General features: G+C 45.1%; 1 protein-coding gene across 1 annotated transcript in view; it reads left to right on the top strand.

Moving 5' to 3' along the window:
• nrxn3b (neurexin 3b) overlaps positions 1 to 12,463 on the top strand; it is a gene marked incomplete at both ends in the record, with an annotated part of 373,896 nt that overhangs the window by 80,977 nt on the left and 280,456 nt on the right. Inside the window, 3 exons of the mRNA XM_083643677.1 lie at positions 6,464 to 6,765; positions 8,757 to 8,780; positions 10,508 to 10,669. Coding sequence (XP_083499803.1) covers positions 6,464 to 6,765; positions 8,757 to 8,780; positions 10,508 to 10,669 — 488 coding nt within the window. The remainder of the gene's footprint in view (positions 1 to 6,463; positions 6,766 to 8,756; positions 8,781 to 10,507; positions 10,670 to 12,463) is intronic.

Here is a 12,463-nt window from a genome sequence, read left to right as displayed (position 1 = left end):
ATCATAGATTATTGAAAGATATTCCATATTCTAGACTGAAATGCTATAACAGAAGTGGAGTATTGGCCAGAATGACATGAACATTTGGACACTTATTCAGCTGGTATCTTGCATGTTGCGTTCAGGTGCACAGTAAAAAAAAGAAAAGAAAAAAAACTTTCTTTTTTTTATTCCATCACGGGCCACACAGGGGGCGCCGGCGGGCCGCATGTGGCCCGTGGGCCGCAAGTTGAGTATCACTGCTGTAGGGTGTCACAAACATAATAATAGCTAAACAGCATAAATTACTGTATCATTATATGTTTAGATCTAAAACATCATGCTTGTTTATTGGCAAATATGGTGCGGCCATGCATTTCATGTGTTGGCTGTCAGGAATAAGCACAATCCACTAGAGAATAATAGACTCCTTGGGACTAACAGTAGCACTATTGCTGTGCTAGCTAGCATCCTTACGCAGTGATGCTAATGGCTTTGGCAGATTTTCAGCTGTAGCAGCTCGAGCTAAAAGTCTGTCTTTCTGCAATGCCTCCTGCCTCTAATCTTATCATTAAACTCATCTCTTTCCCCTTGATGTGTTCAGCGAGGCGTTTGCCTCACACAGTGATGACAGAAGGTTTAATACCCTGGGCTGATCTTTAGAAGGTCAAAGGTGCTGGACAGGAGCTTAGGCAAGGTGACGGCGCTCCCTGCTTGAAAGCCCTTGGGGTCAGACTGGGTATGTGTGTGTGTGTGTGTGTGTGTGTGTTTGTGGGTTGGGTAGGGGGTCTGGTGGGGGAGCGGAAGAGAATGGAGGATGGTAATGAAGGAACTAATTGCTTCCAGTGGATTTTGAAATGGAAGCCCTGGCCCCAGTGCAACGGGGCAAGCAGCACGTAAATGGAATATTGATGACTATGGCGAAAATAAGGGAAAACGAGCCGGCTGTATGATCGATATGAAAGCCACAGATCTGTGCAGAACATGTCTCAACAGGCAATACATTTCCCCTGGTTTTTATGGATCCGTATACACTTACAGCGGGTTTAATATTGCTGAGGCGCACAAATATTACATTATATCAATTTGCCCTCTCTATTATTCATAGCAAGAATGTTATATTGATAGTCTTTACAGCTCCATGCTATCTTGTAATTACAGCATTTACACATGACAAAGACTGCTAACCTTTTAATAAAAGCTCCCAACCTTTCTGTAATTAGAGAGTAACAAAATATAATAAAATACAAATATAAGATATAAATATAAATATATGTAATTACTCATACTTATTATTACTTATTACATAATGCAAACCCTACAACTACTACTGCAGGAAAGAGGAGGTTTGATGCTATTTTTCTTTTATATTTCTCAGTGTATCGATTTTCAACAAGCAGACAAGTCACTATTCTGTAAAAGTGAATGAACGAATTTAAGGCTTATTCGTAACAATTGCATTTTGTAAAATGTTATACTGTGCAATACCGTAATAATAACAGAAGGGAAATACTAGCGTGATATTCTGATATTTCTGAATTGGCAACTCATACACTCATTTCCATCTTCTATGTGACGATGCCAGACCAAGAGCAGCCAACTCAACTCTGTGGAGTGGGTGGGTTTGAAGGTCTGGACCCAGGCTACTACTGAAACATCTACAGTGGTGACTCAGCCATTGCTCTTTTACTGCTCCACAGACTGCACATTTGCCACTATATGGGAATGACAAAGCAGCAGTAATGGTTACATGTGGTCCTTGCACCTTGAGTAATAATTTGAGCAGGAATCCAACAGAAGACCTCCAGCCGGTCTTGATATTTGAGCAGAGATCCTCAGATAGACAAGCTAATTAGAGTGTGTGGGATGGATGAGGGTTGCCATGACAGTGACCTCTGTCTCTTGGGTCAGGTGAGAGCAGACAGGATCAGGTGTCTGGAGTGTAGCTGAAGGATTACCAGTCTGCATCGCCACAAGGAGAGATTAGATATGAGGACACAGGCCACTTCTTTTGCGCCTTTTTTAGAGTTTAGGACCAGAAGTTTCAATCACCAGCAAGTTGTTTGCCACTTAGCTGCACTGTTAGGACTCAATATTAGGGCTGAAACATATTTTAACCATTTCGAGTAACACTGTTTCCATACGGACCCGCAGCGTTGGTTAGTTATTTATAACGTGACTATATTTATAACTTTTATAACGGACTCCAGCTTCCGGTTTATAATTCGGGTCTGCAGCCGAGTACAAAGGCTGCAGAAGAAGCCTGCATGACTCACGTTAAACCGGACCTTGTTCCCACAATTATTTTTTACAGTGGGGCATTCAAAAATAAGGTGGATATGGCAGCAGAATTGGAAGTTGAAGAAAACGGTCTGGTTTAGTGTAATTATACATGATGTAATATCAACTCTATTACAGTGGCACACGGATTATTTTCCAGATGGGACTTGCCACTGATTTTCCTGCCAATTTGATAGTCACATCGCTATTATTTTCTGCTTTTTGATGTCCTTGCCTGTTGTGCAAGAACAATATTATGTGGCTGTATAATATGCAGGCTTCTCCATGCCATGAATGCCTCTACAATTTGTCCGATTAGAGGCATGAAATCGCTAGAATACACAGAGATGGAGGAGGTTTATGATTTTCAGCTGTCTATATCCCGCTGCCTCGCCACAGTCGACGCTACTCTGTCTCAATGGGAATAATAGCTTTCTATTTATGCCCCTAGTGTATGGGAGAGAGCTTTCAGAGGGCCTTTGCTGCTCCCATACTATTACCTCTTATCCGTGTGTGTGTGTGTGTGTGTGTGTGTGTGTGTGTGTGTGTGTGTGTGTGTGTGTGTGTGTGTGTGTGTGTGTGTGTGTGTGTGTGTGTGTGTGCGCGTGTGCGCGTGTGTGTGTGTGTGTGTGTGTGTGTGTGCGCACGTGCAGAGACATGAGCTTGATGCCAAGGGAAGGGGGTAATTTCTCGATGACCGGAATCAGCACCCCATCATCCCACAGCATCACTCCACTCTCCTTTTTTGTTTCTGTCTTTCTGAATTTGTTGGCCCTGTTCCCTCCTCTCTGTCAGCTCCACAGTACTGCTACCTCTCTCTCTCTCTCTCTCTCTCTCTCTCTCTCTCTCTCTCTCTCTCTGTCAGCTCCACAGTACTGCTACCTCTCTCTCTCTCTCTCTCTCTCTCTCTCTCTCTCTCTCTCTCTCTGTCAGCTCCACAGTACTGCTACCTCTCTCTCTCTCTCTCTCTCTCCTCTCCGTCAGCTCCACAGTACTGCTACCTCTCTCTCTCTCTCTCTCTCTCTCTCTTCTCTCTGTCAGCTCCACAGTACTGCTACCTCTCTCTCTCTCTCTCTCCTCTCTGTCAGCTCCACAGTACTGCTACCTCTCTCTCTCTCTCTCTCTCTCTCTCTGTCAGCTCCACAGTACTGCTACCTCTCTCTCTCTCTCTCTCTCTCTCTCTCTCTCTCTCTGTCAGCTCCACAGTACTGCTACCTCTCTCTCTCTCTCTCTCTCTCTCTCTCTCTCTCTCTCTCTGTCAGCTCCACAGTACTGCTACCTCTCTCTCTCTCTCTCTCTCCTCTCTGTCAGCTCCACAGTACTGCTACCTCTCTCTCTCTCTCTCTCTCTCTCTCTCTCTGTCAGCTCCACAGTACTGCTACCTCTCTCTCTCTCTCTCTCTCTCTCTCTCTCTCTCTGTCAGCTCCACAGTACTGCTACCTCTCTCTCTCTCTCTCTCTCTCTCTCTCTCTCTCCTCTCCGTCAGCTCCACAGTACTGCTACCTCTCTCTCTCTCTCTCTCTCTCTCTCTCTCTTCTCTCTGTCAGCTCCACAGTACTGCTACCTCTCTCTCTCTCTCTCTCTCCTCTCTGTCAGCTCCACAGTACTGCTACCTCTCTCTCTCTCTCTCTCTCCTCTCTGTCAGCTCCACAGTACTGCTACCCCTCTCTCTCTCTCTCTCTCTCTCTCTCTCCTCTCTGTCAGCTCCACAGTACTGCTACCCCTCTCTCTCTCTCTCTCTCTCTCTCCTCTCTCCTCTCTGTCAGCTCCACAGTACTGCTACCTCTCTCTCTCTCTCTCTCTCTCTCTCTCCTCTCAATTTCAATTCAATTCAATTTCAAATTGCTTTATTGGCATGAAAAGACAGTGCTTATATTGCCAAAGCAAATACACATATTAACAGTACAACAATAAGGAAATTATAATAATAAATGAATTCTCTCTCTCAGCTCCACAGTGCTGCTACCCCTCTCTCTCTCTCTCTCTCTCTCTCTCTCTCCTCTCTGTCAGCTCCACAGTACTGCTACCCCTCTCTCTCTCTCTCTCTCTCTCTCTCTTCTCTCCTTTGTCAGCTCCACAGTACTGCTACCCCTCTCTCTCGCTCTCTCTCCTCTCTCCTCTGTCAGCTCCACAGTACTGCTACCCCTCTCTCTCTCTCTCTCTCTCCTCTCCTCTCTGTCAGCTCCACAGTACTGCTACCCCTCTCTCTCTCTCTCTCTCTCTCTCTCTCTCTTCTCTGTCAGCTCCACAGTACTGCTACCTATCTCTCTATCTCTCTCTCCTCTCCTCTCTGTCAGCTCCACAGTACTGCTACCTCTCTCTCTCTCTCTCCTCTCTGTCAGCTCCACAGTACTGCTACCTCTCTCTCTCTCTCTCTCTCCTCTCTGTCAGCTCCACAGTACTGCTACCCCTCTCTCTCTCTCTCTCTCTCTCTCCTCTCCTCTCTGTCAGCTCCACAGTACTGCTACCCCTCTCTCTCTCTCTCTCTCTCTCTCTCTCCTCTCCTCTCTGTCAGCTCCACAGTACTGCTACCTCTCTCTCTCTCTCTCCTCTCTGTCAGCTCCACAGCACTGCTCCCTCATGTTTACATGTATTAGCCTCAGCCAAAATAGCAAACTGGAGCTTTACAGCCTGCAGCCTTGTTGTGCTCTCTCTCTCTCTCTCTCTCTCTCATCTCTCTCCTGCCTTCTCCCTCACACGGTAAATGAAACAACAACAGATTGGAAATGGTATCGTTGGCGCATGATGCCATTGTTACCACAACCGTTGCATAGCGGCGCGGCAGATAGTTTGTGTAGAGGTGTTTGCCTCGAGAGCACCCGGCCTCCTCAGCAGAGGAGTCTCCTCAGCAGAGGAGTCTTCTCAGCAGAGGAGTCTCCTCAGCAGAGGAGTCTCCTCAGCAGAGGAGTCTTCTCAGCAGAGGAGTCTCCTCAGCAGAGGAGTCTCCTCAGCAGAGGAGTCTTCTCAGCAGAGGAGTCTCCTCAGCAGAGGAGTCTTCAGCAGAGGAGTCTCCTCAGCAGAGGAGTCTTCTCAGCAGAGGAGTCTCCTCCTCCAGAGTCTCCTGGCTTCCTCCTTGAGTCGGCGGCACCTCGTCCTGCTTAACACACAGCGTGTAAATAATTGAGAGTGAGTCTGACCCGGTTGCCTGTATTAGATTCACCCGCAGCCGGGCTGCCCGGGCCTGACAGGCCAGCAGGAAAAGTGTCAATGATCTCATCACAGATCATAGGCAGAAACACTATTCCTCTGATCCACTCCGCCTTTCTCGCCGAGTCTTCTTTCTCGCGCTGCTGCAGCAATGTTATTTTGGTTGTGTGTCTGGCGGGCTGTGTGTGTCGCGTGCCCTCTGTGCTTTCTCACCTTACTGTCTGTGTCCATCTGAGGAATGGGCTCAGGAAGTCACTCTGCAGCCGTGGACTGATCTCAAGCTGTAAAATCACAGCGGGGTAAATGTGATTTATGCGCACCATTAGCGGGGCGTAGTGTTCCATCATAAGTAGACGGTCTGTCTAGAGGCTGCATGAGAAACCTAAGACCACAGTCAGCCACACAGGCAGGACTTTATCATCTCAACTGACTGATGGGATTATCATAGCTGTAATTATGGGATGTGGATGTTTTCCCTGTGTGTTTGTTTCATGGGACCATTACTGACCATTACTGACCGGCATTGCTGACCATTACTGACCATTGCTGACCGGCATTGCTGACCATTGCTGACCATTGCTGACCGACATTGCTGACCATTGCTCTCTATAGTCTTCATGTCCATTTCTGATGGGAAGAAATGCGGTTCTCATGGCTGTGATTGATGCAGGCACCAACGAGAACGCTAAGCTCGTTTCATTCCTAAAGCATTGTAATAGCGTGGTATATAAATAGCGCGTGATTTTGCCGATGATATAGATATACCATTATTTTTTTAGGGCTGCTTTTCAGTGTATGCTTACCCTGTAGTGTAACACAACACAAAACTCGGGAGGAAGAAATATTCTTTGAAACAAACACCATGAATCATTTAGTAGAGCATTGCACCAGCTAGGCCTGGCAGCCCAACGCGCCGCTCGCAAATGCTGAGAATGTATCGCCATGTGATTTACCTGATGGGCGGGCATGAGAAGTCATATCAGGCATTAAAGTGACATCTCTCTCTCTCTCTCTCTCTCTCTCTCTCTCTCTCTTTCTCTCTCTCCTGTCATTTCAGCGAGGGAGGAGAACGTGGCCACTTTCCGCGGCTCGGAGTACTTCTGCTACGACCTGTCGCAGAACCCCATCCAGAGCAGCAGCGACGAGATCACGCTGTCCTTCAAGACCTGGCAACGCAACGGGCTTCTCCTGCACACCGGGAAGTCCGCCGACTACGTCAACCTGGCGCTGAAGGACGGCGCCGTGTCCCTGGTCATTAACCTGGGCTCCGGGGCCTTTGAGGCCATCGTGGAGCCGGTCAACGGAAAATTCAATGACAACTCCTGGCACGACATCAAAGTGACGCGCAACCTGAGACAGGTAATCGGGGGTCACGGTGATGGATGGCTTTTTTTGGAGACAGGTGGATTTGCCTGAGATTAGCTGCTTCCATTAAGCTCCGCCTCCGAGAGAGCTGGCGTTTAACAGAGTCACCTTGTTCTGATTGGTTGTCATTCCATCGCCATTAGTTCAGAGACATTTTACGGATAGATATCATGACTTCTGTTCTAATTACATCGATTATTTTCTGTTTGATTTCATTTTCATTCTGCTAAATGAATAGGGAAAGGGAAAGCCGATGCTCGATAGCTGATGCTAGGTATTCTCTTTCCTCCTCCTGCTTATCTGCGTGTTCAACTTTGGAGTTTCCTGTTTCCTCACGTTAAACTTATCTGATACGTCTATTTTGCTTTACACTCTCTTAAGCTGACACTTGTGTCAGGGGCTGTCGCTATCGCCTTGCTTTCAGGAAGCCATTTTCTTTTTTAATTCCTCCATAGAATATAGGCTTTCACTTTAAAGCCAGGTAGAGTGTGTGTTTGGCTTTGAGACGTCCGTTACCTCAGTATTTATAGTGCAGATGATCATACAGGATTCTATTTAAAGAGCGGGATGAATCGATAGTTGTGTATCTTTCTATAAACAGATTTGTTACTTTAAGTCTTTTCCCAGTTACTGTATAGCTCTTTCCTAATGCAGCCCACAGGGTTTATGTGGAATATTGCTCTTTGGTGGAGTTATGAATCAGTGCTGTTTTTAATCTAGTATCAATGCACTGGAGAGGTTCAAATCGAAGGGAAAAGACAAGCAAAACGATGTTTGTAGATACTGTATATTAATAAGACCATAGTGTAAAAATGGCCCTTTTTTTACACCTAACTTTGGCTAAACAGTGCAAAACAAAAGTTGTGGTTTGGAGAATACTGCAGATATTGAGATTTTAATAACTTTACGGTCTCATGCCATTTATGAAGGGCAGAAAGTTTGACCATCCAGCAAACTCTATTACCATCAAATCAATAGAAAATGCTTTGCATAGCTCTGTTTTGCCGGAGTTGTGCAAGCCCAGCAGGGGGCTGTGGAGACAGAGCAGCGGGGATCTTGAGACCCCCGGTGGCAGCGCTGTATGGAGGCAGTGATAACCTTTGACCTCAGTGAGCAGAGATGTTGCGTAGAGTGAATGGACACTTTACACTTGATTGTCTTGCTCGACCTTAGTGTGTCTGCAAGGTGAGACAGCATTTAATGTTGCTCTCCGAGCAGCGGAACAAGTAAGTGCCCATTTCCTGACACTATCTGACAGTAAGGTTTGCCTACAGGTTAGTCAAAGGTCAAAGGTCGTAGGCGAAAATCCCAGGGCGATACACACAGTTTAGGGGGTTAGAGAAGCTAAGAGGCGAGGGGCTGCTTGCCTACTTTCTTCTTCTATCCCTCGCTTTCTTTCTTTCTTTCTCGCTTTCTTTCTTTCTTTCTTTCTTTCTTTCTTACTTTCTTTCTCGCTTTCTTTCTTTCTTTCTTTCTTTCTTTCTTTCTTTCTCTCTCGCTTTCTTTCTACCTGCTGTTCTGCCTTTCTTTCACTTTCCCTCTCTTTCCTCTTGGGGAGACATGCTTTGTTAGACTAAGGCTGAAAAAACACTACAAGATTTTGTGAGGATTTAGCCCCAATTAAGCCATCCTACACAGATTTAGAGGATCAGAGATTAACGTCCCACTCAGACAGTCGTTTTTCCTGAAAAGGTTTTACTGTATGCAGGATCTCGAAAATGTGGCTAGGATGGCAAGGAAGGACGGTGGCTTATTGCTTCAAGGAATCTGTGCCAAATCGTGTAGTGTTTATCCACCTCAACACCAACTCATCCATGATAGAAGTCTTTTTATTTTACTACTAACCAATATCTAACCAACTAATGTACTAACTAACATCCTAATTCTTCATCATTGGTTTTCGTTTTTGTTTTCTCTCCATCTTTATTAACAACCGTTTATGTTCATTATTCTTTTGATTTCCTTTCTTCCCTTTTTCTGGAAAGCAATCAGGCATTGGACACGCTATGGTAAACAAACTACATTGTCTGGTAGATATCATTCTTATTGTCTTTTTTTGGGTTTGCCGTGTGTCCCCTCCCCCCCTCTCTTCTTCGTTTCGTTCTCTTTGAGTTCCATCCTAGACACTCTTATCAAAAAATGAGGAGATGGGTTTGTATTACCAGGCAATTCTTTCTTCCTCCCTGACCTGCCAACAACCTCCTTCTTCTTCTCCCCACAATCCCCCATCCTCTTTTTTCCACTCTGGCTTTTACTTCTTCTTTTTTACTTTTTTCTTCCACATTGCTGCGAAGTAAAAAAAAAAAAAAAAAAAAAAAAAAAAACTAAACTAAACTGATTTGACTTCTTTGCCTTTGTCAGGGCGGCTTATCTTTTTCTTTGATTTTTTTTATTTTTCACACAAAAAAGCCCCCATTTTTTGTGAGGACTGTCGTCCAGAACTGACAGAAGCTTGCCACAATTCCAACAAAGATGGTGACCTCCACCTCGCCACGGAGCCCTAAAAGAGAAAACACCAAAAATGGCAACCCCCTAAAACCTTCATTGCGGGAGCTCTGACAGTTGTTTCCAGCTCACTATGGCGCATGGCATGCCCACACCTCCACCATTGACCCGTCATCCCACACAACCTCATACGACTTCAACCCTGTCACCCATGATAACCACTAACACTCTAACCCACTCACTCACCTTCCAGCTGTCACCCACCCTGCCCTCCCCCCGTGTGTGTTTTGTAGCATGCTGGTGAAAGTGTTGACGTGTGTTGTTGTGGCTATAACCTCGATCCCCGGTAACGCCGGGCCCATGTGCAGAAAACTTCTAAGAATAAGCGCGCTGATCGAGGATTCCTCGGTTCTGGTCGAGTGACACCAGAACTAAACCCGGTCAGAGATCAGTGCTGGCTTTTCTGCGATAGTCTTTGAATATGGGCCTTGGTCTTGATTGGTTGTGCATGGGCATACGCATCCGGTTTGGCTTGCTCACGCTTTGTATGGCGCCATTGAATCACTTACTCCCTTACATGTCCAATTACATGTGTTTAATTTGCCTTCTAAGAGTAAACACCTTGGTTTGCACATTGATGTGGTGTGAGAAGCCTCCCTTTGTTCTGCATGTGTGTGGATTTGTAGACGTGGATGTGTGCAAGAGAGGCGAGTGTGTGAGGTCGTGTGTGACTGCGGGACCGAACGTGTGTGCGGTTGTACAGTACGTGTGTGCGTGCGTGCTTACAGTACTGTATGTGCGGGTGTGCGTTTGTGTGTGTGTGCGCATACGTGTGTATATGCGTGTGTCTGCAGTTACCAGATAAATCCCGAAACCTAAGACAAGTGCAGCCAATTTGTCCTTGGTTTGAACATTGTACTAACCCTCCCCACAACCTGAAGTCCCAGGAGCAAACCTATAATCCATACTCTTACCCCCATCAAAGATAAAGAAAATATGCCTCTGCCATATTTTCTTTACCTGTCCTGTGAAACCTATGACTAAAGTTCCATTAACGAGATCAAAACGCTGTCTGATCCAAAACAATCGCTCCGAGGTACCAAATGATTCAATAGCAAAATGAGACACCAACCTCCAGCCACCAACCTACGTTGTGGAACCTAAAAACAAAGGTCTAGTACCTCATTTAGAATGCAGACCAAGGAAGGAGGTGTGTTTTTATATACGCAGCATGGGATCAAATCTCAGAGTGTAATGGCTGGGCTTTTGGCTATGTGCTACTCCTCAACAGGTGACTATCTCCGTCGACGGGATACTGACCACCACAGGCTACACCCAGGAAGACTACACCATGCTGGGCTCCGACGACTTCTTCTACGTGGGCGGGAGCCCCAGCACTGCAGACCTGCCCGGGTCTCCAGTGAGCAACAACTTCATGGGCTGCCTCAAAGAGGTAGGAGGGACATGTTGGTGGTTGTAATTCATTTCGAATGTCATTTATTTGTAGATGGTGTTCTGTGCTTACAAATTGTAATGTTTGTGACTTTGACAAAGTAAATGTGCATTTACTGTACAATAATATTGACATTGATTTACTCCCATTGATCCATACACATAGAGAATAGTAGAATACAACACTATACTGTATGTAGGTTTTCATTCAAAATATGATTTATATCCATGTTTGAATTTTGCGACTTGATATTTAGCAGGCAATAGTTAAGAAACAAAATCATTCCGTAAGCCGAGGTCTTAAGACAGCTCATAACTTTAATTTTTAACCCATTGTTTGCTTTCCTTGAATGCTAGAGTGGGTTTTGCAAATGGTGGAGGTCTCATTTTAGAAATAAATGTACAGAATTTCATCTACAGGATTGGATAAACACACTCACCCCCCCCCCCCCCCCACACACACACACACACACACACACACACACACACAAACACACACACACCCCCGCTTCAGGATTCTTGTTATCATGCGTAAATAGGCAGCAACATACAAATGCTATGCCACTATTCACTTAGCGGGAGCAGCTGTGTTAGGAGGGAGGAGGGAGGAAAGGGGGAGAGAAAATAAAATTGCATTATCAATTAAAGCTGCTGAGTTGGCAGAGGAAGTATCAGACTTTCAATATTCCCTGGCTTAATCTCATTCATAACACTTACTGCAGTTTGTGTGCGAGAAAATATCCCAAAATTGCTTCTGTCACGTGTAATTTGCAGCATCAGCTTGAGTGTGCTGCTAAAATGCCTCCCATTGGGGCCGCCATCGGAAAGAAATATTAGCCTTTGATCAAACGGGAAAGGCTTTGTTGTTGTTTCAGGACATTTATAATGTATTTACGGGCTGTTTTAGCTGGCGAGCAAAACAGCCAAAAGTATATTAAATAGACGGTTATTTACATTTTGCTCAGCATTGCTCATTCTGCGGCCAGTAATGATAATAAAGCGAGGACTGTTGGCTCTACAGAGCTGTAAAAAAAAATTATAGATTGATTTCTTCGGGCCAGTCGAAAGCTTAAAATAGCAATAGCGTTCTATTTTGTCATGGCCGCTCCATTGTTCACAGTTTTTCTCAGCGCATTCTGGCAATTTTGCTCTGAGGATTCAATCACTGTTGTGTTGTCCCAGTGGTTGTCTGCTTATTTAATGAAGAGCAATTATTTCATTAACCACTTCATGTGCAAGTGTGTATGTTCAGGGGTTGTAGTATGCAAAAGGCTTTTATTGGAAATCAAACTACTGTAAATATTCTGATGATCAATGATCTTATCTAGCTGTAAATGGTGTTTTGTATGGGGGTGGGGGTGGTGTATAGTCAAGTATTTTATGTAAATGGTGTTTTGTATGGGGGTGGGGGTGGTGTATAGTCAATGATGATGATGATGTCACACATCACTGGGATTTATGACATCACTGGTGATGTCACAGTGGGATTTATGACATCACTGATGATGTCACCGTGGGATTTATGACATCACAGTGGGACATGGGACAGACAGAGAAACAAACTACAGTACAGAGTATCATCTCTGTTATACTTATTCTAATTTTGACATGTCCCCATGTGAATCAATTAATTCTCCAAGCGTTGACTCTGAAAAACTGCACCTGCTGCAGTTTGGTTGCTGAATCTCAACCAGGGCCATTTTACAATGATCTCATTTGCACATTCAAATGATGAAGAAAGAAAAAGAAGAGGAGAGAAGGGATATAAGGGAATACGCTGTGGGGCGTCACACTG

Source organism: Poromitra crassiceps (genome assembly GCF_964638095.1).
Source record: "Poromitra crassiceps genome assembly, chromosome: 9".
In the NCBI taxonomy this organism is placed as follows: domain Eukaryota; kingdom Metazoa; phylum Chordata; class Actinopteri; order Beryciformes; family Melamphaidae; genus Poromitra; species Poromitra crassiceps.
Note: the sequence above shows the minus strand (reverse complement) of the source record. Positions and strands in the feature narration are given on the sequence as shown.